At 34.7% G+C, this 26743-nt stretch overlaps 1 protein-coding gene across 16 annotated transcripts in view; it reads left to right on the forward strand.

Moving 5' to 3' along the window:
- Window positions 1-26743, forward strand: part of GRIA4 (glutamate ionotropic receptor AMPA type subunit 4) — a 395452-nt gene that overhangs the window by 316896 nt on the left and 51813 nt on the right. For 11 of the 16 annotated variants that reach the window (XR_013522972.1, XR_013522973.1, XR_013522970.1 and 8 more), the window contains exons 9-12: window positions 4676-4786; window positions 12616-12822; window positions 18349-18719; window positions 20684-20882. Coding sequence is in view for 6 of the 16 variants with exons in the window: in XM_009006706.6 (XP_009004954.1) it covers window positions 4676-4786; window positions 12616-12822; window positions 18349-18719; window positions 20684-20882 (888 nt within the window). In the remaining 10 variants the exon portion in view is untranslated. Of the gene's footprint in view, window positions 1-4675; window positions 4787-6074; window positions 7282-12595; window positions 12823-18348; window positions 18720-20683; window positions 20883-26743 lie in introns of those variants that run through there. The other 5 variants (XR_013522976.1, XR_013522974.1, XR_013522977.1 and 2 more) reach the window with 2 other exon arrangements.

Here is a 26743-nt window from a genome sequence, read left to right on the forward strand (position 1 = left end):
ACTTCTAATGGGTGAACATATTTAGAATAGGCTGGGTGTTCTTGAATTAGTCAGCTAGATAAATTTCAATGACCAAAAGAGAAAGAAGATGGATGGTAAGATGATTAAGATTATTGTTAGGCTGAGAGGAAGAGAAACATTCAAGTTGTTCAGGAAGGTGCTGGTGCTAGGTTCCTGGATTTTGGAAGATATTTCTCTGTTAGTGGTAAGATGTGACTAGATATAGGAATGGTCTTCACAGCATTCAAGAAGTATTTTATACAGTGTAACCATTCAGCCCACCACAGTAATTAGTTATGTTTTGTAGCTAACACATATGATTTTTTACATTCCTTTTATCTAGGAGCTAGGATGCTCAGAGAAACAGATGTTCAAGTTCACTTTATCTAAAAGCTATATTTCTTTCAGCACTTGGCTGTTTAAAAAAAAAAATTCCGAAATGTATTTTCATGCTTGTATGTAGTAATGATAGCTGCAGTTCATGAGATGCCTGCTGTGTGCTAAGCGCTGCACTTGGTGCTTTGCATGATTCCATCCTCATGACAAGTCTATCATTTGAGTAGTAGTATTTCTCTTTTCTTCAAATGAGAAAATGATAGCGCAATAACTTACCTTATCCAAAGCCTGTTAAGTGAGAAAACATATTTTACTCTTAGTGTTTTGTCCCTTACTGATCTACCTAGGAAGAGATGATCTTCTGCTGGAGGAAAACAAATAAAGGAAGCCTGCATGGAGGAGGTGGAATTTAAAATTGCCATGATGTTAGAGTTTGGATAGGATGAAATGGAGGGGGTGACAACCTGAAGAAAGGCTTGGAGGCAGGACGGTTAAAGTCAAGGTGGAATAAGGAAAATGGCAAAGGTTTTGCTCCAGTCTGCCATTTGGGTGTGCTTCTACATCTGTGAGAAATTTGGAGCTGCCATGAAAACCATCTCCAGCTTTCCATCCTCTTAATGGCACAGCCTGCATGCAGGCTGCCAGCTCATATACGGTAACCTGGAGCCTATCTGATCCAGATCAGGAGTAGCAGGAGATGGATGGCAGCCAGAGGGCCCAGGTGCACCTCATGCCAGGCTCTTCTAAGGAGATTGAATGAAGCAAGGGAAGGAGATGCTAAGAAGAGCCCACTCTGCCAGCACACAGCCAGCAACTAAAAAAAAGGCAAGTTTTAAGCAAAGAATCTCTGCTAGCTGTGGAGCAGTTAGGATATTCCACAGGCCCCTAAAAATGTTGGCTAGCAGGTGGACAGAGGTAAAACTGGCCCACCTTCTTGCCACCAGACCTTGCAAAATTCGCCATTTAAACAGCTTTTTAAAATGCAAAAGACTTATTTTACAAAACAGTAAGTGCAGAATGTCAAATTGTTCTCTAGTGGAAAAAGAAAGCTGGTGCTAACTAGCAGTAATAAGTGGGCTTGATTCATCGTACTGAATCTTTTCATAGACTATTGAACCATGAGGTAACAAAAATTAAGACTTTTCAAAGAAAAACCTACGGAGTAAGTTGGGAGAGTGATGAACAGTACATCTTCACACTCAGCTGACATTCATCTAAGGCTCCTAAAAGAAATTTGAAGTGTAAAATGGTGTAGATTCATCTATCTTTGTTTTTCCGTGGCAACGATCAACTCGGGCATTGTGTCAGAAGTATTAAACTTAAAAATGAGCTACCATGAGAGACACTATGCTGGTGAAACTAGGCAATATGTCTGAGAAGTGAGCAATCATTCCTGTAAATTGAACACTTGCCAGCAAGGGAGCTATCTTTGAAAACAGATCAGAGAGTCAACCCATCAGTTTGTCTGACTTCCGCAACAGAAAAACTGATTGAGAGTCTCATTAAGCAGAAGCCGCAAAGCTCTTTCTGAAGTCCTGGCTCCAAAATCTTCTTATCACTACAGTGACCCCCACCCAGGGCTCCAGAGGGAATGCTCCAGACTTGCATGGTTTCGGAAATATTTAATTGTAAAAATTTTATTTATCGAGAGCACCATATATGCCAGATGCTGTAATGGAAAATTAATGTGAGTTTTTATATTCAATCCTTGTGACAACCTAAAAATAAGATATATATTTTTTTCTCTTTTTATCAAAAAGTAAGGCTCAAAGAAACTAAGTGACCTACTCAGGTGCTCAGCTAGAAAGAGGGAGAGCTGCAGTAGAGACCCAAATTCCTGCAGCTCCCGGGCATCACTCAAGATCTGGACTCAGGTTTCAAGATCGTGAAACGTCATCAGTCCCATTACCTCTAAGGATTCCATTTAAGGCTGGTGTGGGAATTAGGTCAGATTTTCAGGGCAGTTCTGGTCAAAGCAGCTCTCCAAGGAACCAACTTTGAGTAGAACAGGAGCTTCTCACAGCCCCTCAGTCCTTATCCGATCTCTGTTCTAGGCCAAGACCATCCTAATTCAGAGACATTTGCTCACATATATTATTATAGTTATATTTGCCTTTAGGAGTCCAAAGAAAGTGAATATTTTTCTGACACCTTTAAGAGTCCAAAGAAGATCAATATTTTTCTGACGTCCTTTATCAATTTAGTGATTTAAATGCATCCACATTTTTGCTCTAGCATTATTAAACCACTTTTCACCCACTTTTTGTCTACAGGGAAAATATTCATTTTCTTGTCTAGGTAAATGAGGTCAGTCATGGTAAAAGTTAGTAGTAAAATGCAAAATGTTGAGAAGATTGGAGAGAGAAACTCCATCTTCTGTGAGGCCTGGGTCCAAACTTTAGGATTCCTTTCTTTAAGAATTGACTCCTTGTGTGGACTTACTTCTAAAAAAGTCCATGGTCCGCAAGAAATCTACCTTGAATTGTTCCCATATCACAAAGTATGACATTCTCTTTTTTTTAACCAGAATTGCATGTAGGTATATAAGGCAAAAAATTAAAGTTTGCTTATTATTTTGATTTGCCAGCGCTTCTGAACCATGTATCTTAAAGAGGAGAATAGCCGCAAACCCACGGTTCAGTTTTTAAATGCAAAATGTCAAGGTCTTGCCAATATCTAGGTACTCTCCAAAATGTATCCCAGATTTGTGATTCTTTCTGTTGTGGGACTCATTCATTTAAAAAAATTGTCTTTCCTGAAAATTGGCTGGTGAGATCTTCAGGGTGGTTGCATTTTAATGGAGTGCTAAACTATAAAACCCCTTTCCATGTTATATAACTGTCATGTGGAAAGCAGAGTTATCAAGAATCAACTGATGAAAGTACACATAAGAATTGAAAAGAGGGTGAGTCTCAAACATATAGTTATTTTAAATTAAAATTTTAACATAATTATTAATAAATGTTAACCCAAAATGTATTCACATGGCCTATTGAAAATATTTGCTGAACTTATAAATTTTGGATCAAACCAAGAAGTGTAGCAAACCATATTAATAAAAATTCTTTTTCTCCATCTGTTCTGTTATTGAATTATATATGCAACACTTGTGAATAACCTAGTACCTCTTTCTGGCATGTTAATGCTTACTCTATTTTAATATGCTCATAAATACTAACATGGCAGTTAAGAAGCTTGGATTAGGCAAGAGAGACTTCCAAAACACATTAGAAAAAACAGTGAATACAGACTAGTGAGCAAATGCATACATTTTGTTGGAGATATAAGTTTTAACAATTGCATCAAGAAATTCAAGAAAGAAGTTTGTCAGCCATTAAACAAACACCCTTTTGGGAGTTCACGCAGCATAATAGGACAGTATTTAGACTTGGTGTAATGTAGACCTGAGTTTTGAATTCTGGCCCTACTAAAGGATAACTTTGTTTAATATATTTAGCCTTCTAAAATGAATCCTCATCTCTAAAATATGGACAATAACTACCCCTACTCCATATTTGAGTGTATTAACTTTGAGATATATATTTTTAAAGTCATTGCGTATATTGTCTCGTCAGAGCAAGCACTCAATACGCAGCGCCATTATTACTGCTTAGTGGTCTGCAACAGCCGAAGAATCCTGAATTTCCATGAAAAGCTCCTTGTAGTTTACTACTTTTCAGAGTACTTAAGTAATTGCATAATTCATTTTTGGAAAAAAGTATTTGAAATGAAATGAAAAACTAATAATTTAAATTAAAAATACAAATTTAAGTGTAATATTTTAAAGTGAAAACATTGTCTATTAATATTCATCTCTGATGTAAGTTAGCATTTCGGAAATGGTACGATTGTTACCTAGTGGCTAGGTTATATCAAACCCAAAATCATTTCTGTTTTGCTTTAAAGATATACAAGTTTCTTTTGCTTGAAAATATCCTGTGCATGTTCCTATAAATCTGGTTATTCCCTTTACTATACAAGCTGTAACTTTACTGATAAAGTCACACAGATTAATTTAGGGGGCACTAGTCTATCTCACTAGAGGAGGGGATTCACGTAAAATAATGCTCCGTGCTTATATTCCTTTTGGAATCACCCATTCCCAATCTCTTGGCTACTCCACCGTTGTACACAATAAATTTGCCAAACATGTAGCAAGGCTGGAACCTTCACACCAGGCAGACTGGCTCATGAGCAAGTGAGAACACTTCCAAACACATTTTTTCATTTGCTTTTTATTTGTTTTCTTTGCTTACCTATTCAAACCCTTCATTGCTCTAAGAAGAACTAGACGAAATGCTTCTGAAATATGTTTTCACGCATGTTCTCTATTTGTCAGGTTGGTTACTGGAACGACATGGATAAGTTAGTCTTGATTCAAGACGTCCCCACTCTTGGCAATGACACAGCCGCCATTGAGAACAGAACAGTGGTTGTAACCACAATTATGGTAAGTGTTGCTCTATGCTTTATGGTGTTCCGTTTTGTCCACAGGCAGTTTTAACGCCCCAGCGATGGTGAGCAGGGAGGGCAAAGCTGACTGTTAGCAGTGGTAACATGGGTGTTCCGATCCACGGAAGCCTATCGAGGCTTTGAATAGGTTCATCCTAAGCTTTGAGTACATATGGTACTTTTATTTGTATTATCTTTTGTTACATTGCTGTTCTTGGAAAAATACTCAGATGTTAAAAATTGTGACTGTCTAACTCTAGTTGGAAATGTATGAAATGCTAAGACCCTGAAGCATGAAACAGTGAACATGACCAAGGTCAACCACCAATCACATAAATATACCCAGTAGTAAACATATTATTATTGTTACTATGTTTTTAAAAATTCAATGTAATGATAATTTAGTGTTTAAAATTATGATTTTCAGGTAGTTTAATCATCGGATAATGATTTGTATTGACTGTTTACAATAGTGAATATGTGACTGTGAAGATTTTAATGAGTCTGATTTATATAACTAAATGCTTTAGGAATTAATTTGGTTTTATTTTTATTTTGAATGTGAAAAGGGTTTTCTTCCACCGATTATTTTTCTCATTGACCAGTGAGAAGTACACATTATAGTTTAGTGAACTTCTAAAATTAAGAAAATGATTGCTTCATTCAGCCACATCACAAAATGAAAAGTCCTCCAAATTTTAAGGCTGCTTTTTCAAAGAGATTCTCATGAAATTACCTTTTAAATAATAGAATATCTTATATATTTTTCCTCTTCAGAATCAAACATGCCCTTTCGAGTCAATGCTACTCAAAAGAGATCAACAATCGGTGACCTTTTCTATCACATTTAAAATTATATATACTCAGCTCAGTGACTCTATAGGCAAAACATATTTTAAATTATTTATGGAACACTTACTCTAAATCAAATGGAAGTATTTATGTAATTTGGGTTTTAGCTTTTGTCATTTTAGTTTCAGGTCTCCAGTAATGTTGAGTTGTTTCCATAAAGTAATATTAAATGAAATGAAAATGGCAGCGAGAAGCCTTCATATGTTGCAATTAGTTTTATCTGTTCGTCAGCAGTTTAATGTAATCTGACAAGCCTTCAGCAGAAGTTCATGATTGTAGAATGCAAAACCACCAACAGCAGTTTTTGTGTAACGCTTCCAACTTAATTGTGTAATATTTGCATGGGACTTGAAAAGCAATATATGTATGTCTCTTTTCCTAAAAACGACACAGTAATGGAAAGTCATACTTCAGTACAGTCCTCCTCTTTTCAGCCTCTGATGAAGAACCCTATTTTAAGAAATTGATCAAGAAAGAAAAGAGTTCCACGCTGTTCGACCATTCCTAACTAAGGCTCAAGTCTTGTTCTCCAGTGTAGTAAATTTAAGCTTATTTTTCATGTGGGATTCTTCTTCGATGACCACCTCTGGACTACCAGAAAAAAAAAAATTAAGTTCCGTGACTTTTCTGAGATACTAGAACTAAAGAAGAATTAATCTTTCTCAAGAAATAGATGTTGAAAAAGAATCACTTAGCGATTCTGACATAACAATTCCCATATATTGAAATGAGGTCACTGTACTTAAATGATGGAATTATATCACTCCATTTCCAAGGGTAGATTTTCTATACGCGAACATCTCAGAATTTGTGTGCTTGTTTTCTAAATACATACAGTTGTTTCCTTTAAAGATCTCTTGGAATTTTGCCTGTTCTGTGTGAAATAAAGTGTTTTAATGTGCATTGTAGGTATGATACAGAGAATCTCCTTTCCATCCCTGTTGTTAAAAGGGCTGGACAAATAATTCTTAAAACCAAAATACTGAATTAATTTTGCAAGCATGGCTAGCTTTCAGGAAGCATGCTCTCACAATATACAGTAAAAAATGACTGAAAAATCCAGTTGTTTTATACACATTATATAGAGGATATTCCGTAAAGTTATATATTGTTTGACAGTAAAGTCATCAGTATTTTTGCTATCAAAATAGTACAATACTAGCATCTGTCTTTTTGTATGAAAATGTAATCTTTATATAAATAATACCTCTGGTATTTGCAACTGCATAATCATTCAGTAATTCAAAAAGAATTACTAGAATCCTTTCCCTGAAAGTGTTTCTTCTATTTGCTTTTGTTGAAAATGGTAGTCCAGGACTTATGACATCCCTCCACTTCATTCATTATGAAAGAAATCTCTTATAGATAAACAAGATGTTGACATCTGCATGTAATTATCCCCAAATTCAATTGAAACCTCCTAACACAGTTGGAATTGGCTAGATATTTTAACGTATGTGATACCTGTATCTAGATACAGAAGGAGGCTGAGAGTGAGCACTGGATATAATTCATTTTGATTGAAACTGATATGGTGTTAATGTTCTTCCAGTTGTCTGTCCTTTGTGTATGTTGTTATTTACATGTTGATACACTGTAACACTATATGCTATTGCTAAATAAAATTGATTGAGAAATTCAGTTATTCATAAATATTTATTGAGCGTCTGCTTTGTGCTAGGCACGGTTCTAGGCCCTGGGAATATGTCACAGACAAAAATCCTGCACTAAGTGAAATGTATAGTTTATTGAGAGAAAGCAGACCAGAAACATAAGTAATAATTATATTAGCTATCTTTATTAAATATAATGTAGGGTTAGCTTTTTATGCTGTTGAAAGTTATTTTTTCTTATAACAGTGTTATATAGTTATAATGTGATTTTCATTTTAATAATAATTTTATTCTACCTGAATATAATCATCCTGAATATACCACAGCTAAATCTAATAGAAAATAAAATTAATACTATCATTTTTATCTTTAAGTCTTGTTGACTGAAAAATTTATAAAATCAATAAAATTCATAAGATTGTGACCATATCGATTTAACTTTCTGAATTAAAAGTAATAATTTCTGCAAATAACCCAAAGAAGCCAAATCTGTCCCATGTGGTTTGGATAAATACAGCAACTGAGGGAAAAGCACTTTACAGTAGATCTTAGTGGAAGGGTGGGTGGTTGTTTTCCTCTGTAATCTTGCTACTTTCTTGGCTATTGAACGCTCTGGAAAAGGGAAGATAATACAGTGATGTTTCGGACAAGCTCCTTTTATTTCCCCAAAGCTTTACTACCAAAGTTAAGTGATGCTTATGATGCATTGCTTAACTACAAAGATATTTCTTACCATCTCATGAACAGAACAATCCTTCAGGCAAATTTTCCGTAAAACCAAATGTATTCACTCCAGTATCAGAATTATGTTACAAATCTAAAAGCAATTATCCTTATCACACATGATCTTTCCAGAGGTTACTTTTTGTACATTTTCATGAGATGTTTGATATTTTATCTCCTCTATGTATAATTCTGTAGAGGCACTATACATATATGTGCATTGTAATAATGAACACATTCATCTTTACATAAAATGTATTATATGTATATATGCATACATACAGAAAATTAAAACGTATTTATTTTCTTCTTATACCAAATATTAATTTTCCTCTCTCACATACATCACTCACTGAAGAGCTTTTAAATCAATTAATTTTAAATAAATTATTCTGACTAAATTTAAAGTTGTGCAGCCTTTAGATTTACTCATTTTTTCCTGAATTGAATAATGATATCTTAAGCTTCACTTTTATGAATTTTATCCATGGGGTAAATTATGTACATCCATTAGGATTTTTTGGAGAAAACCAAATATTCGTATAGAAATCAACACTGGTTGACCACGATCTTATTATTTTAACAACTTTCAATAATAATTGCAATAATTATATTCGTGATATTTAGAAAATGTTGAAACCTTCTAACAAGTATTTTGTTTCAATAGTTCTACTTTTGCTAAATACAAATAATCCAAAAAATATCCTTGGTAGGAAAATTATACATTATTGATTAAAAATCTTCTTAATTTACACAAATACTTTCATAAGCATGCCCTAATGTAGCAGCTTCAAACAGAGTAATTTCTTTCCTAAAATAGCAGAGCAGATGTTGAAGCCCGTTCATTAGAGAAACTGTCTTAATATAAAACTCACATTCACTAAGAAGTAATGCAACAACTTTTAAGAAACTACCGTCCTACGGAGCTCAGTAGTTGATAATAATCATGGCAGGTTGTATACATAAGACAGAAATAAGAGGTTACTCTATTCCTCTGATCATTCCATTTTTATTCAAAATCGAATACTTGGGAGTTCATAATCTGTTTTAAAAAGACACCCCACGTATCCTCCTTAATGATTTGCCAGAATTTATTCATTATATTGAACAGATTTTGTATTTTCTTCACCCATAGTAGCCCCTAAACTTTGTATTAACTCTAGTATGCAGTATTTGAAGAGCTAGTTGCAGACAATTTGTCAGACTGAGCATGGGGAAATGAGGAGGTTGGGCAAATGTTGAGCATTTGCTACCCTTTTGTATTTGACATGAAAGAGAAGAAAAGCAATAGGAGACACAGTCAAAGAAACAGCAGAGCTCAGCAACCGTGAGAGACCATTTAAGGAAAGCCGTTCTCTCCTTTTTTACATCTCCACTTCCCTGCGTGCGATCATGTCATTTCTCTTATGCTGTCTGCATCACTCATCCTGAATCTCAGTAATTGTTTATGCCCCTAGATGGGCAAACAGTCTAACTACATTTCTAATCAACACCTGCAGAAAGCTGAAGGCTTTTCTACACTTCGTTGGTTTGCTCAGCAGGAAAACAATGACATGATGGACCCCTGCTATCCAAAATAAGAAAGAAAGAAAATACTGAAAAAATGAAAGAAGACATTAAATAAATATTTTACTCATGTAGACACGTGCCTGTTCAGAAGAGATAACCTAACCCTTGTTAATATTGACTTTCCTTTAGAAAACCTGAACCAGAATTTCTAATAAAATTGCTTTATAATGACATTGCTATTTGGGAAACACTGATAGGCCAGGTTATCTTTGTATTTATTTAGTGCCTTCTATAGGCCAGACACTGTGAGAAGAAATTGAAAGGCTTTATCTACACTGTTTACCTAGAAGATTATGTGACGAATTTCATTTAATGAATTTCATAAAAATGCAGAAATACATTTCTTTAATCTTGGTCCCTCTCTCATTAAGTCATATGAAATCTCAATTAATAGCACATATTTTGATAAATCAATAATAGCTTCAAAAATTTAGATATTTTATTAAGTCATATGGAAAATCAATTAATTGTACATAGTTTGATAAATGCTGTAGCTTCAAAATTTTCCAGATATTTCAAAATATAAGGTTGGCCAAGTGCAGTGGCTCACACCTGTAATCCCAGCACTTTAGGAGGACAAGGCAAGTGGATCACTTGAGGCCAGGAGTTTGAGACCAGCCTGGCCAACATGGAGAAATCCCATCTCTACTATAAATACAAGAATTAGCTGGGCTAAGTGGCATGTGCCTGTAATCTTAGCTAATTGGGAGGCTGAGGCAGGAGAAGCGCTTAAACCTGGGAAGTGGAGGGTGCAGTGATCTGAGATCACACTGCTACACTACAGCCTGGGCGATAGAGCACTAGACTTTCTCAAAAACAAACACAAAATGAAATATCAAAATACAGGGTCAGCTCCCACATTGTTAACTTGTTACCTCTGTGAAATTGAACAACTGCCTTAACCTCTGAGTCTCAATTGTCCCATCTGCAAAATGGGAAATGCCTACCTCAGTGTGCCAGTGTCAAAAGTAAATGAACAGACATGAAGAAATTTACTTGTGCCGGATACATAGTAAGCACTAATAAGTAGGAGCTACCATTGTTTTCCACCACTATATTTTATTATTGTTCCTCCCACCTTATACTCCTCTGCCATCATTACAAAAAATATACTATAGTGACTTTGATTACAAGGGAACAAGGGGCATATTTTACTTATTTTTGTGTCCCTATCACCCAGCCTGGCACACAGTAAGTGCTTAATAAATGTTTGATTAAATAATAAATACATAGCTTTTATTGAAGTAAATTGCTCATTATATAATGTAGAGAGCAGCAAATTAGATTTTAAATACTAGCTAGAGAAACTTGCACATACAAGCTAATAAGTAATATATGTACTTGAGTACAAAAATGCATGTGTTCAAATATTGCAGACTTGAACTGACCTTCAGTCTTGGTACGAAATGGAACCTTAGCTATATCCCTTTTGAAAAACGCTTAAGCCTGTTACACTCATAGATGATAGTTGTACAGCCATTTCAATCTGAATTTAAGTATTTTACAAATATGTGACGCTTACTTTTTTTCTACATACTCTTTCATATTTTAAAAAGATTACTGTGAAAAAAGAAAATGTAACAAATAGTTCATAATAACTAATTCATCAAATTCAGAAAAGTTGGAGGCATTGGAGACTTCTGGATCATTTGGCCATGCCAATCCAAGGCAGGATTAGAAGGACCAATCCTGGACAATTGCCCACTATTGAATTATTTAGGGCATCTCTATGAGAAAATAAAATGCCCTGTAATTCACATGTTTTATTAAATTTTTAAAAGGGATTTCTACATTTGTGAGGTACTTATAAAACAAAATCAGCAGTAGTGTAGGCTGCCATGTTATTCACGAAAGTAAATCACCTTCTAGAGTTCCAAGAGCAAATTCGACTTCCCCAATTATGAATTTTGGGGGGGGAAAGAAAAGACTTTTATGAGAGATTACAAATAAATGTTACACTATAATTTACAAAATGTGAGTACATTATCTCAATAATGTTTTAGCCAAAGGTGGTCACTCCTTGTTTGCAAATTACTAGAAAAACTCAGATGTGACCAGGGACTCTCCCCATATTACATATTCACCAGGTCTATCTTTGCTTAGTGGCTTTAGGTACCACTTAAGAAATGAAGTCCTTTTTGCTAAAATATCTCTTTAGTTCATGTCTTTTAATGGTTTGGTTTAAGGGTGTGTGTGTGTGTGTGTGTGTGTGTGTGTAACTGAAAACTGCCCAGTAATTATTAGCCACTGGTAAACTTCTTCATTTTATTAGGATTTTCATCATAGTTATTTATCAGTTTTCTGTCTCATTTGCTTAGAAAACTAAATGGAAATAATACTTGAAGTGTGGGCTCATTACAACTTGAGTAAAATTAGCATCACTAGGGAAATATTTTATATTACAATTAAAGTTCATGGAGCACAAACCATATTTAAAGCCAAAATATTGGACAACATCAGGAAAGCAAGTTTAATGCAGATAACCACATAAGAATGTTTAAACTATTAATTCACCTTTTTCTTTGAAAACCAGTGTATCAAGTGCCTTCTCTGAGAAAAGCATCTTGGTAAACACTGGACATCAAAGAAAAATGATGAATCCTTTTCCTTAAAGAAAGTCACAGTTGAATATGGTTAAATAATATGCAGAAGGTGGAAATCTACGACCTTGAATTAGTTTTCATTAGGTGACACTGACTACCGAATAGTCTTTCATTTCATGAAATATTTTAGAAATACTAATTTCATTGTCAAAGAAAATAATTTATGCTTCTCTAGATAATTATTAACTGACACTTCTCCTATCACAATCATAGTGCTAGGTTGTTCATACTTATTCCAATAGAAAATTAAATATTTCCATTTTCGTATCCAATGCAAAGCAATTTAGTATCTTCTTAACTTATTTATATATTCATCTGTTTTATTATTGATTTCTAACTACACTAAATCAGTATGTATACCAATACTAAATATAATCTTTATGTCAAATTCTGAAATTGGAAAGTTACATAAGATTTTTCAATTGTTTTATAATTTCTCCTTTACAGTTCTACTTCTCTCATTATAGGAATCCCCATATGTTATGTACAAGAAAAATCATGAAATGTTTGAAGGAAATGACAAGTATGAAGGATACTGTGTAGATTTGGCATCTGAAATTGCAAAACATATTGGTATCAAGTATAAAATTGCCATTGTCCCTGATGGAAAATATGGAGCAAGGGATGCAGACACAAAAATCTGGAATGGGATGGTAGGAGAACTTGTTTATGGGGTAAGCAAATCAACTTCTTGAAGAATGTACTTACATGTACCTGAAACTTCCTTTTCCTTGGGCACATAACAATTTTTAAACGTCTGTTACTGTTTTTAAAATTTGCAGCTACATTCCAAGAGGCATACACAATGATCAAATATTTTTCTATTTCATTTCCTTAATAATGCAATACAGAAACAATGAGAGAAACTGACACTTGATAAGATCAAAATCAGAAAGAAGATAAAAATTCAGAACATGCAGTCCTAGTTTTTTTAATTGGCTTTAAGATCTGGAGTGATTATTCCTTTAAGTTTGATGCTGCTGTGTGTAGCAGTACAAACAAATCTAATAGTAATCTGTTATCTGAGAACTGTAGGAAAAGATCTCCTCAAACAATGTAAAGTTGGTCATTATTTTAGATAGTTATTTATACCTTCATTGTTTGTAATTATTCATAAACATCTTTTAAGTAATCGGTGAGGCAATCACTATACTACTTTAGCTTCTATTAAGTATTCATCAATAATGTCAGATTCTTACAATTCTACTGAACACAGTAGACTTAAACTTTATGCATTGCGGTCATTTTTTGTACTAGTATACATAGCCAAACAGAAATGCTAGAATTTATTCCAAAATGGGCCTCACACGAAAGCATGTTATGCCCCTCCCTCAAGTGTACTTGGTATTCGGTATACACATTCATACCTGAGGGCAAATACAGCATCAATGTTTCTCCCTGAATCATAGCAATATCAAGATCAATGTCTTCAGCTGCCACTGCAAAATGTCAAAATCAAACGGGAATTATCACATGCTAGCGATGGCATAATATTTCAGAAGTCCAGAAATCAAATCTATAGCTCATAGGAAACTCTAATCATCAAGTAACCAATAAAGTAACATATACTTGAAACGTAATATGAAATGTCCTAAAAGCCAATTTATGTTTAACCTTCAAAATGTAGTCTGATTAATCCTCACAAGACCCCTTTGAAATGGGGAATTACATAGAGAGTCATTTTTCTTCAGAAAACAATAGATAGAAAGATTTAAAACATAACTGGAGTCCTAGGAGAAACTCACGTTCCAAGCCAGAACTGCAGTTCAACAGTTTCATCCTTCTGCATCTTGCCTTTTAGACCATGAAGTCTAAATGAACAGTCTTTGCACAGTATACAGTGAAGTAGCTAAAACCTCTGCAGAATGAGGAAATTGCTTGACACTATGAAGCAATTGGTTAGTTTTATATCCATGGGAAAGAATTGCTGACTGCTTAGGGGACCCTAAATGAGAAAAAAAATGCAGTTTTAAAAAATAGCAAAATGTATTTTACCGCAGAGTTTATCAACAGTTTTATATTGAGCTTTAAATTCCAAAGAAAAAGGGTTCCAAAAGCATTTGTTCTTTGGTTAATATTTTAAACTTTTGATATCTTAGACATTAACATTATCCAAGTTGTTAGAACTACTGTAATTCATTTTTTTCAGAAAATAGTCTTGCATATTTCATCTCAAAAAATCACACTTGGATTACCATTTAGTTATAGACAGCATAGCTGACGTGAGTTACTTTCCGAGGTATTTGTCACACATCTCTTCTCTGGAATCCCTCCCCACAGGGCAGCCCAGACTCACTCTTTTGCAAGTGTTCTGACCACATTTCATTCAAGGGAAATTGTTTAAATAGTGAAAACAAAGGATATGAAGGGAGTAGCATAATTAGCGAAAATGTTGTGTCAGTCCTATACTTGTCACAATAACAAGAAGTCCCAAAGTTACGCAGTTCTCAGAGAGACAAAAGATAACATCATGGTTATTAATATCATCATATCATTCCTCGACCAGTCTGCAAGTGGTTAAAGACTTCAGTCTCTGATGCTTGAGATGTCCACTTTTTCCCAAAAGGAGTCTTCTTCCATAACTCTTAGCCATTCCGCAGTCTAGATACTTTCCATTTTGGTGTCTGCAAAGTCTATACTTGTTTCTCAACATTGTTTGTTTTTTGTTTTGTTTTGTTTTTGTTTTATGTTTGTTTTTTTTTTTCCTACTGCTAATACATATATGAGCGCCTTGTTTCCAGGGCCCTAGGTAAAACTAAATCCATTCTCTTCTATAGAACAAAGCCTGTTATGTCTAAATGATTAACTCTGCGAAATTGTTAACTTTGGATTAATAATATTTTTTTACTTTACTCCTTGCAAACTTTGTTGCTATAATTGTTATGCAGATTGTCTGTAAAGCAGTTACATGCAATCCAACATACCATATGTGGGAAGCCAGAAGCCCAGAACCTCTCTCACAGTCTCAGGCCCTTTTTGCTGCCATAGCTGTGCACTAAAGCAAGTTCACCCTGATTTTCTGCGTGTGCTGCTCCAGGGTCATCTCCTGGGCCTCTCCCACACTTGGGGTGTGTGTGTGTGTGTGTGTGTGTGTGTGTGTGCCGCACACCTGCATTTTAATCCAAGGGAATAGTTCTCAAAGCACATTCCATAGTCCACTAGCACCAGAATTACCTGTGGGAGACATTTTACACACTCAATTTGGGCATTATGAAACGAAACGACGCACATGCAATATCCCTGATGTTGGCAGAGGAAGTCCATGTGTAGTCTATCTCTGTCTCTCCTAGTCTTTTCTAGACTGTCACACAGCTATGACTTTTTGAAAGTGTCCCTCATTGGACATGGATGTCACGACCTTCATCCAGTGTTCACTTTCTATGGCACTTAGTTTTCAGTTTAGAAAGCACCTGCATTTCTCTTCGTGTGTCTTTCTTTTTAAGGCTTCTTCCCTCACTAGTGGGAACTTGTATAAATAAAAACTTCCAGGACTACCTCACAGAAGCTCGTAGTATATGAAATTGGATATTTTAAGTAAGTGAAAAGGGGTGTTATTGATTTATTCCTGCTGGTACAGGAAGGTAACTACTTGGAAAATGAGCAATTTTCTATCATTTCGTCATGGAAAAATACCAAAAAGTGATAGGAGAATTACAGGTACTGGAATAAAATATCTAATATTGATAGGAGAAGGATTTTTCTAAAACATGAAATCAAAGGCTGGAAACACACACAAAAAACTAATTTAAAACCTAAGTGTTACAAGAAAAAACCTTGAATTAAGTTATGGAAACAAAACAATTGATGAATAGGGAAAAGTATTGCAGCATATATGGAAAACACAAGTGAATATTTTAAATGTATTTTAAAATGCTCACAAATTAGGAAATAAAAAAATGAATACCCAATATGGAAAAGTGGGGGCATATTATGGTAATAATACATAACAGAACAAGTAGCTATTTGTTTTATAAAAATAAATTCAAATTAACACAAGGAGATCTAATTTCCTTCCAGAAAACTGGTGAAGACAAGTGAAGATACACAGGGCTTTTTACTGAGGTTTAAGACTAAATATGCCTTTACACAGTGCTGGGGACCGTAGAAATTTGCATAAACTTTCCGGAGAAAAGTTGGGCAAAGCATATTATGAGCATTAAAAAGATTATTACTGTTTAGACGAGCAATTCCACTTCTAGAAATTTATCTTAAATAAATAAAACGTGCTAAGATTTGTCCTCAAACATGTTCATAGCATCACGGTTCTAAAATTGTAAAACTGAAACAATATGAATATCCTGCAAAAGTAAAAAATGGTGGAGTACATTTTGACATTTTTCCAATAAAGCATTTGCAATCATTACAACTTACTTTTAACTTATATACTGAAATGGAAAAATGTTCATTATACCATTTGAGAAGAGAAATGAATAGAGACAATTATTGCAACATATATGGAAAATACAAGTGAATATTTAGAACATTATCTCTTACAATTTTTGTCCTATAATGTTTTTAAATTCTTTTAAAAAGAATTGTAAAATATGCTTCATAGAACAGTCTTTTCAGAGTATATGGAAAGAAAAAACGAGAGTAAAGGATGGGAATAAAAACGTTTCCTAATGGGCTGGGTCATACTAATAAAATAATTAAAATATACTAACTTTCTACAGCAAGTTTACATATCACTTACGTAACAAAAATTATACATGTAATTATAACTATGGGGAAAATAATAACCTTCCAGCAATGGTATGACTCCTGTGTACATGGGCATTCATGATGGGAAAAAAGTGTATTCCCTCTTGAAGTTATATGTGATCAACTCTCAGTCACCCAGGGACATGTTACTAAAACGCACCTTCCCCATTCTAACTCTCCAGTTGCCCTTGTATCGAGCCCCTGGCCACTGTATAGAGCCTGAGGATATGTAGGAGTCAAAGTACGAGTGGCAGCCTCTGTGTAAGAATTCATATATCTGAGTATGTTTCTGTTGCCATCTTAATGTCAAGTATTTTCCTCGTAAAGTAAACAATCAAAACTGCCTTTTATTTGTAGATCATGTGACAGTTTAGTTTTTACACTACACCTGATTTCATTTGATTTTAGAGGTGGTGTGATTTTTACACTCTACACCTTATTTCACTTTATTTTAGAGGTGGTGGTGATTTAACAGTAGCAGCCCAGGCTCAAATCCCGGAGCTGCCATGATCTGTAAATCTCCCTTCTCTAGTCTCCGTTTCATCATCTAGACAATGATAAACATGTGATGCTTATGAGGACTAAAAGAGAAGCTATTCAAAATATTTAGATCAGCATCACATCAGCATCAGCCACAGAATCCCTCAATAAATGCTCACTATTACGTTATTAAGGTTTCCAATAAATAATTATAATAACTTTATGAGGTAAAGTGGGGGAAAGTATCCTCATTTTACAGTTATAGAAACAAGCTAAGAAAAATTGTTCAAAATCACAGAACTCTAAAAATGGAAGCTGTCTTATGATTATAATATTTTAGAAATGAATCTACTGTTTTTTAAAATCTTTTTCTAAAAATTAAGATACAGAAATCAAAATATGTGAATAGCAAGAAATAAATGCCAATTTCCAGATTTTTGTGTGTGTGCTGAATTGGAAAATAATGTCAAACAACGGATTTCCTTTTATCATACAAGCACAGGCTTTATGATCTGTTTTCTCATAGCTGGAAAGGAATAAAAAAGGAAAGACTGTTTGAAATTTGCAATTCATAATATTAAGGGATGGCCAAGCAATGAATCAATGGCAATGTTCCAAATGAAACAGAAAAGACTGCAACACAGCAGCATTCCTGGCCAGGAAATTCAGAAATTCTGCCATATGGAAAGACTGTCAAGTCTCCTCTGCACTGCCCAGATCCTTAAAGACTAATACAGTAATTTGAGTTCAAGTTATTTTTGCTTATCCACTCTTTCTCTGTTTCCTACCCTTTTATTTAATTACTGAATCCAGTTAAAATGTTTTGTGCTATTTAAGTAATATTTTATTTAGAAATTGCTATTCATTTTTGTATCTACCACTAGCCTTATTCATTGTTGGCACTCCAAAAATAAATGTAGAATAAATGCATGACTGATTAGCTTTAAATGGACCACTCCAGTGCTAATTGCTTCATGAAATCCATTAACCTATGTCTCATGTGTTTTTTTCTCTTATAGAAAGCAGAGATTGCTATTGCCCCTCTGACAATCACTTTGGTACGAGAGGAGGTCATTGACTTTTCTAAGCCCTTCATGAGCTTGGGCATATCTATCATGATCAAAAAGCCTCAGAAATCCAAACCAGGAGTGTTTTCCTTCTTGGATCCTCTGGCCTATGAGATTTGGATGTGCATAGTCTTTGCCTACATTGGCGTCAGCGTGGTCTTATTCCTAGTTAGTAGATTTAGTCCATATGAGTGGCACACAGAAGAGCCAGAGGATGGAAAGGAAGGACCCAGCGACCAGCCTCCCAATGAGTTTGGCATCTTTAACAGCCTCTGGTTTTCCCTGGGTGCTTTCATGCAGCAAGGATGTGACATTTCGCCCAGGTTAGTTTCAGATCTCTCAAGTTCCTCACCGATTTCCCAGTTATTCGAAATGTTGTGCAGATTCTCTCTCTACTTTTGCTGAAGACAGAGGACTATTTGAAACAGAAAAGACTTGCAATTCCCAAATAGCTATTTCTTCCAAGTTAGCACAGAATGTGGATATATCATAAACATTAACTTTCTCAATAGCAAAGAAACTATGCATTCCATCAGAACTCTCAAAAAGCATTTAGTATTAGTATTTCATTCACTGGTTTAATAAATGAAAACTGAAATCTAAATTGTAGAATAGGAATTTATTTTCATTTTGTTTCCTTTTATAAAACAAACACTTCTGATATTATTGCTGTTTTTTGCTATTATTGTTGTTGTTCATTTTCAAAAATGAATGTTGGATTTAATTCTCATCTCATATAGCTTAAGGGAGATTTCTGCCACAGAATTACCTAGAACCTGAGTCAACATAGTAGGTACCAGATATACATTGTTTTATATAGTAATCCATAAATTAGCTAAGCAATAGGCAAAAAGCCAACTGTGCAAACACTACGCTAGTTTTATGGAAGTCTGCTTCAATATCTGTGGAGTCATGGCGCCCTTCCTTTGGATACCACTATGATATTATTTAGCCACTATATTCACCAAAAATGCAATCTTCTTTTGCAGTAAATGATTTTTCTCATAGAGAAAGTAGTAGTCGAAGGTATGAGAAGAAAAATACTTACTTTAATTGTTGACTATATATTAGCACAACAAATACATGGGTTTTGTTTTTCTTTTTAGAAATGTATGCTTTCTAAAAAAAAGAGGCATTTTGGGCACAAGGCAGTTTGTGTTTCTCAAGACCTAAATTATAAATATGTTTAAATTCCAATAACACAGGAATCTGAATAAAAACTTTCAATTAATGAACTAAAAAGAAATGAAAGTAAATCAAGTAATGGTTTTTAAAAGCCAGGATTAAGTGAATATTAAGTTAAACCCAATAGGTGTCTCTTTCATAATATCAAATATTACAATAAGGAAGTATTTTAACTTTGGAAATGCCATGAAAAATATGAAATCATTCTTTAAGTTTTGAAACAAATGTTTTACAACAATTTGCCACAGGAATTTTAAGTAGTTTGATGATTGCAATAAATGAGTTCAATGATGAACATTCCCTGGATTTTTTCACTCACTTCCTTCTCACATTTGCTCTGCTTTCATACTCGCCCACACATTCTTGATACCAAAGAAAGAGCGAAGAGAGAAAATCATTATGCCAGTGTGTAAAGATACTCTGAGATATGGCTTAACCTTCACTCAGCTCGGGAATTGAATATCAAGCAAACAAACAAACAAAAATCTCAACTATGGTCACTTTGAGACCAATTCTAGACCCTCATGGAGTCCAGTCTCACCTTGGCCTATGTCCCATTGTCCCTGCAGGGCTCTGACCAAAGGTAGAAACAAGTTCTCTCTTTTAGTCTCAGTAAAGTATCTACCAACTTGCATCAAATCTAAGACCCCAGTCACTGTTCATATGTATTGCTACTTTATGTGCCCCGAAGAGAGAAATAACGCTGCCAATTAAACCATGATACCATATTTTATCTCATCAGCCATAGGCTGCATCCTAATTTCAGAGATGCTAAAAAATTAGGGCAGGAGAGTATTAATGAATTCAATGAAGTATTCCCCTTGTGTAGCTGAAGAAAAGCATTAAGTTCTACATTTCTGCCATTTTCTTTAAACAATAAGAAAGCAATGGTTGTCATATTTTCCGTGGCATTTATATATTAAATATACCATAGAAGGCATCAGATTATGCAGAAATCTAGAATCATTCTTGAGTAGACTCTCAGAAAATAAAACAATACTTGCAGTTATTTTTAGATATGCATGGTGAATTGATGGTATTTCTTTTCTTTCTCTGTGTTAGTTAGAGAAAGGAAAACGTGCATTATCTTATCCATGTTTAGATCCCTCTCAGGTCGCATTGTCGGAGGTGTCTGGTGGTTCTTTACACTCATCATTATATCGTCTTATACCGCCAACCTCGCTGCTTTCCTGACGGTTGAGCGAATGGTCTCTCCCATAGAAAGTGCGGAAGACCTAGCCAAACAAACAGAAATTGCCTATGGAACACTGGATTCAGGGTCAACAAAAGAATTCTTCAGAGTAAGTTAAGGGGAAAACTAACAATACAATGTTTACCATTTTGAAATTCAGGCAATTTTTCCCGTAATTATATCATTGGCTTCAGCTATTATAAGGTTTACAAACACAATGGTTAATAGCTATGTTTAAGGGTAATGCTTCTAACTGGGTTTTATAATCACTTTAATTTGCAAAAGCTAATTGACTTATTCATATTGCAAGGGGAACACTCCCTAAGGAATAGTAACAATGAAAAGGTAATTAAAACAACTTCATAGCATAATTTATCCAAAACATTCCAAGGTTGATAATGCTATGATAATACCGGATCTGACAAGATTGGAATTATGTATGTGTTTGGGCTGAGAGCATAAAAATAAAAACTTAACTTTTGAAGAATACACGCAGTTTACTGCATTTGAAACACAAAACCTTAATTGCACATTACACTACTTATATGAGTCATATTGTTCTATGATCTATCCTGTAACAATGGACTTCACAGCAACATATTTGGTTTCTCACAAGATAATAACGGCAGGAACTTTTCAGTTCTAGGCACCTCTCTAGGACATTATGTGGCATTTAGTTTGTGCTGATTTCTCTCCTTTGCAGATAAAAAATGCCTAACTAATATAATTGCATTACATATATAGATTCATGTATAATTGCACTATATATATGGATATAATTGCATTATATGTCCCTTTGACCTTCCTTTGGAACAATAGAGATTTTTTTGGTTTGTGTGTGTGTGTGTGTGTTTGTTTCATTATGGGGATGAATTTTTTTTATCAAAACACCCTTTTTCTACTCTTGTTTTTTTTTTAATTTTTTATTGGATTTTAGGTTTTGGGGTACATGAGCAGAACATGCAAGACAGTTGCGTAGGAACACACATGGCAGTGTGCTTTTCTTTCCTTCTCCCCTTCACCCACATTTGGCATTTCTCCCCAGGCTATCCCTCTCCACCTCCCCCTCCCACTGGCCCTCCCCTTTTCCCCCCAATACTCTTGTTAAATCTAGAAATATACACTTGGTAATGACTGATAACAGATAGGCGTTCATTTTGTGACTTCAGAATTTAAAAATTAAAAAGTTACCAGAGTGATATTTTTATAAATACTGAACTAGGTAAAAACAAACATATTTTATATTTATGTCAATTGTTTAAATAGTAGAATATTTAATAGCATAGAAGATGGAACATATATTTTATTATTTCCTAAGCTTTTATGTGAAATAATGATAGTTCTTTGTTCATGCCTATATACAGCACTTGAGAGATTACATTTTCATTTTAAATATATTTATTTATAATCTTCTCACTCAACTCATCTTAAAAATTAAAAACAACAAAGTGTGCTACTCCTTAAGTCAGCTTTAACTTTTGTGTACTTGAATTTCTGTAAGATACTTATCCTTTGTAAAGATAATTTGATTATAGTTTCCTAATATACTTCAGATGTTTATAAAATATCCTATCAAGACCAAATCACTCAAAAACTCAAACTCACCCTTGGGCATTGTTTAGAAAAGAAACCAGGCAATGAACAACGTACTTGTCAACAATTTGGAGTATTATTAGGAATGATCTAAAATGTATAAGTTAATTACAAAGCACATATAGATTTTCTCAAAACTGTAAGCAATATTCATGACAGTAGATCTGATGAATAGTCTATGGATAAACTTGATTAAACTGTTTTTAACTTACCTAGCACATCCCTATTTCTACAGCTTAGTAACAGAAGCATTACTATTGTAATGTACTTTAGCATAATTTCAGTACCATGCTGTCAGTTTATAACTGCTTCCATCCATAAGTAAGTACCTTTTAATGATTTCACCTAAAAATCACTATGGTTATGCACCAAAAAATACGAGTTTGTGCTATCATTTGCACTCTCCTAAAAATTGATGACTGATTGCCATGGAAATAACGACAACGTTTGCAGGCTCATCATTCTGCCTTGAGTTGATAAAGGGAGGAAGAAATGCTGTATTGATTCCCTGGAAATATTTCTAAAGTAACTCACTGTAAGCTCTTCAGTGCTAAGCACAGTGAAAATGCTTAATTCTAATCTTCATAAAGTTAAAAATGCTTAAATTCAAAAAACTGGTGAAGTAGATAAGAAAATGTATTAAGAGAAATATAAGAATGAGGAAACCTGCTTCCTAGATTTATAGAGCCTTCCATACAAACTGTGCAAGCACCATTCCTTGTTTCCGTTCTCTCCCACCCAATCTCAGTTCTTAAATTGGAAGAGTTTTATAATATAGGTATTTATTATTGCAGAACATTCTGGACTCTAATGGGACAAGAAAATAATTTCTCCTGGCAGCAGGGTTTCAGGAATGCATTCATTTGGGTTCTCTGATAAAATCTCATTCATTTTCTACCCTGTTTGCCTCCCTCCTCTCCCATATATGTTGAACTGGTTTAGTTCAACCATTTGTCTGATGGACGGAGGAAGCCAGAATGTGAAGGGTATTTTTGTACCTGTCGAAATCATTTTCTCAAAGGAACACAATAATAGTACATCTCTCAGCTCCACTAGGCTGCCTTAGGCAATCACCTATACTCAATGCTTCAAAAAAATGTCACAGTTATAATCAACTGAAAAAAGAATTAAGCGACAGGGGAAAATTACATCTGAATTCAACTGTTGCCTTGGTTTCGCCCCATCATGAAACTTGATATGCTTCATGTGTTGTGCTCCTCGGTAAGCCTAAACATAGAGGCATTTAAAGACTGTGTATTGTCACTTAATGCCAGCCTCACTATTTTGGTACTTCCACATTATTACACACCTGACTTAAACACAGTGATTTTCATTTCAATAAAGTTTTATCCTGTGCCTATCTCAGTCACCAGGGAAATCATGAATGTATAAATGATATGGATTACTATCTCAGGGTTTATAATATGACCAAATAATGCATTGATGAGCGCTCACTAAGCTACAGGAAGGGGGAAGTAATTCACCAGATAGCAACGAAAACATTTACTATAGCACATGATATTTGTACACAGTTCCTATTAGAAGTAGAAATGGTGGAATACTTAATTTAGGGGAAACTGAAAGGATAGCACGTTTTTAAAACTCCAAGAATTGTTTTAAGCAATAAAACAGTGCTTTAGATCCGATAGTACCCCATGCTTTGAGTTTCACAATAAAGATGAAATAAATCGATCTGAGATTAATTTTCTAACTTCAAAAACTGATGACTTCTATCTTTTCACTTCCCATACCCCGATTTTTAAACACGTACTAGAGTTGAAGGTTTGGGGGACTTAAATGATTATCACTGTAATTGATACAGTGATGCTTTATACAGAGACCTACTGAGCTTGCTGGATCTGCAGAAATTTCCTGCTTAGCCTGTCTCATCAAATTTATAAATATTTGCCTGCCCTTACTCTTTAGCAGTCACGCTCTTGCAGTCACAGATAAAGCACAGGGACACTACTTCTAGTCCTTCGCATCTCAATTCCCCCTCGTCCCTTTGTCCTGTACATGTGATCTTATGAAAATCAGATTTTCTAAACATTAGCATGGTGACAAACCATGCTAATGGTTTTTTAAAACATTTAAAACTTTTTTAAAGTTTTTTAAAACACTTGCTTTTATATTTCCACTTTATCTATATTATTAAATTTCTATTGTACCTAAGGCCTCTTGTTTTTAGCATAGCTCCTCTATGGATTCCTCTTTCTTCCAGATTTTAAAAGGATTAATTCAACTTATTTTGCATTTAAGGTATACATAATTCAGTGTATTTAAACATATGCAGCAGTAATTTTCCACATATTAATATTATAGGAATGGACTATTTAAAAATATCAATGACCAAAAGGTACTTTATTCTTTTAAATAGATCCATTGGCCTTAATACTGTGCTTCATTCTATAGTTAAGTGATCTCTATAAACACCAAACTCTATAAACACAATTTTTCCATTTTGCAATGTTAGTTTTGTCTACCTGTCCTGTTCCTTTAATAAGCTACTTAGTTGTAACTGGAAAATTGCCAAGTTATTGGTATGTTTTTCATATTCTTAATAAATTCCATAAAATAGTTCAATTAAAACAATATTCACACTGACTTTATTTCTTCTGTTTTCAATGTCGTATACACAGTAAAGCATGCAACGTATGTGGAGCTCTATATCTTTTTGGATGAAACTCTCAAGTCAAAATTTAAATATATTTAAAAAGTAGTTATTTGTTTAAAGGAAGTTTACCAGTACTTCTCTAAATATTAAAATTACCAATATAGACATTGGGGGGCAATCTGTATCAAGGGATTCAGAGAGGTTATATTTTTCAGAACTTGTCATAAGAAAGAATTTGTTCTCTGGAACAGAACTCTATTTTTAGAGATGGAATGAATGAAGCATGGTCACATGGCATTCCTAGTGGATTCTATACCTGTGGGTTTGGAATCCAACTACTCACCTGTCCAGGAAGGACATAGAATCATTGCAATTTTCTAATATGAGGATTTTGTTGCCAGAGTAACCTGTCATTGCCTAAATACACACACACACACACATGCACACACACACACACACACATGCACACATACACCCCAATCTTTATGAGATTTTTTTCAAGTGTTAATAGCATAAAAACATTCCAGAAAATAGTAAAAGATGTCAATTTCCCACCTTGATATTTATCAACATTTGAATATTAATTACTGGCCAGGCATGGTGGCTCAGGCCTGTAATCCTAGCACTTTGGGAGGCCAAGGTGGATGGATCACCTAAGCTCAGGAGTTTGAGACAAGCCTGGCCAACACGGTGAAACCCCGTTTCTACTAAAAATACAAAAATTAGCCAGGCTTAGTGGCGGGCCTCTGTAGTCACAGCTACTCGGGAGTCTGAGTCAGGAGAATTGCTTGAACCCGGGAGGCAGAGGTTGCAGTGAGCCGAGATCATACCACTGCACTCCAACCTGATGACAGAGTGAGACTCCGTCTCTGCCCTCCCCTCCCAAAACACGAATCTACTGTCCTATAAAATATCTTTCTCTTTGGTGTTCAAGTATGCAAATCATCGATTGTGTGGTTTATTAGTTAGGTTTATTGATCACTTATTTCCCAACTTATGAAATCAAAATCTGAATCCCACTTGTATTTGTTTCTTTCTTTGCCATCTGAGTAATTTGTCTTTGCCAAGGTATTCAAGTTATTTCTTGATTAGTGAAGAACTGCTTCTTGTTGAATTCTATAATTTGGTAAACAAAAGAAGCTAAATATAAATAAATGTACATACTACTCAGCATTGGGCCTCACACAAAGACATAAGTCTGAATGGGGTCTTCATTACTTTTTTATTTGGACTCAGACATAAAATTACAGCACATTGTTATTGAAAACAAATGCAGTTGCACCAGACAGGATTCAGGTGTTTCTTTCTTTCTTTTTTTTTTTTTTTGAGATGGAATCTCACTCTCTTGCTCAGGCTGGAGTGCAGTGATGCAATCTTGACTCATGGCAGCCTCTGCATCCCAGGTTCAAGTGATTCTCGTGTCCCAGCTCCCTTAGTAGCTGAGACTACAGGCATGTGTTGCCATGTCTGGCTAATTTTGTATTTTCAGTAGACACAGGGTTTCAGCATGTTGGCCAGGCTGGTCACAAACTCCTAACCTCAGGCGATCCATCCTGCCTCAGCCTCCCAAAGTGCTGGGATTACAGTCTGAGCCACCATGCATAACCAAGGCTTTTGTATCTTATTAAATATGTCTTTTGGAGATATTTGAGTTCACGTGGATATATTTTCACATTAAAATGTATGTGTGAATGAAAAATCTAATGTAAATGCAGGTAACAAGAAAAAGGACCTAGGTAAACTCAAACTCAATAGTGAAAGGA

Source organism: Callithrix jacchus, chromosome 10, assembly GCF_049354715.1.
Source record: "Callithrix jacchus isolate 240 chromosome 10, calJac240_pri, whole genome shotgun sequence".
NCBI lineage: Eukaryota > Metazoa > Chordata > Mammalia > Primates > Cebidae > Callithrix > Callithrix jacchus.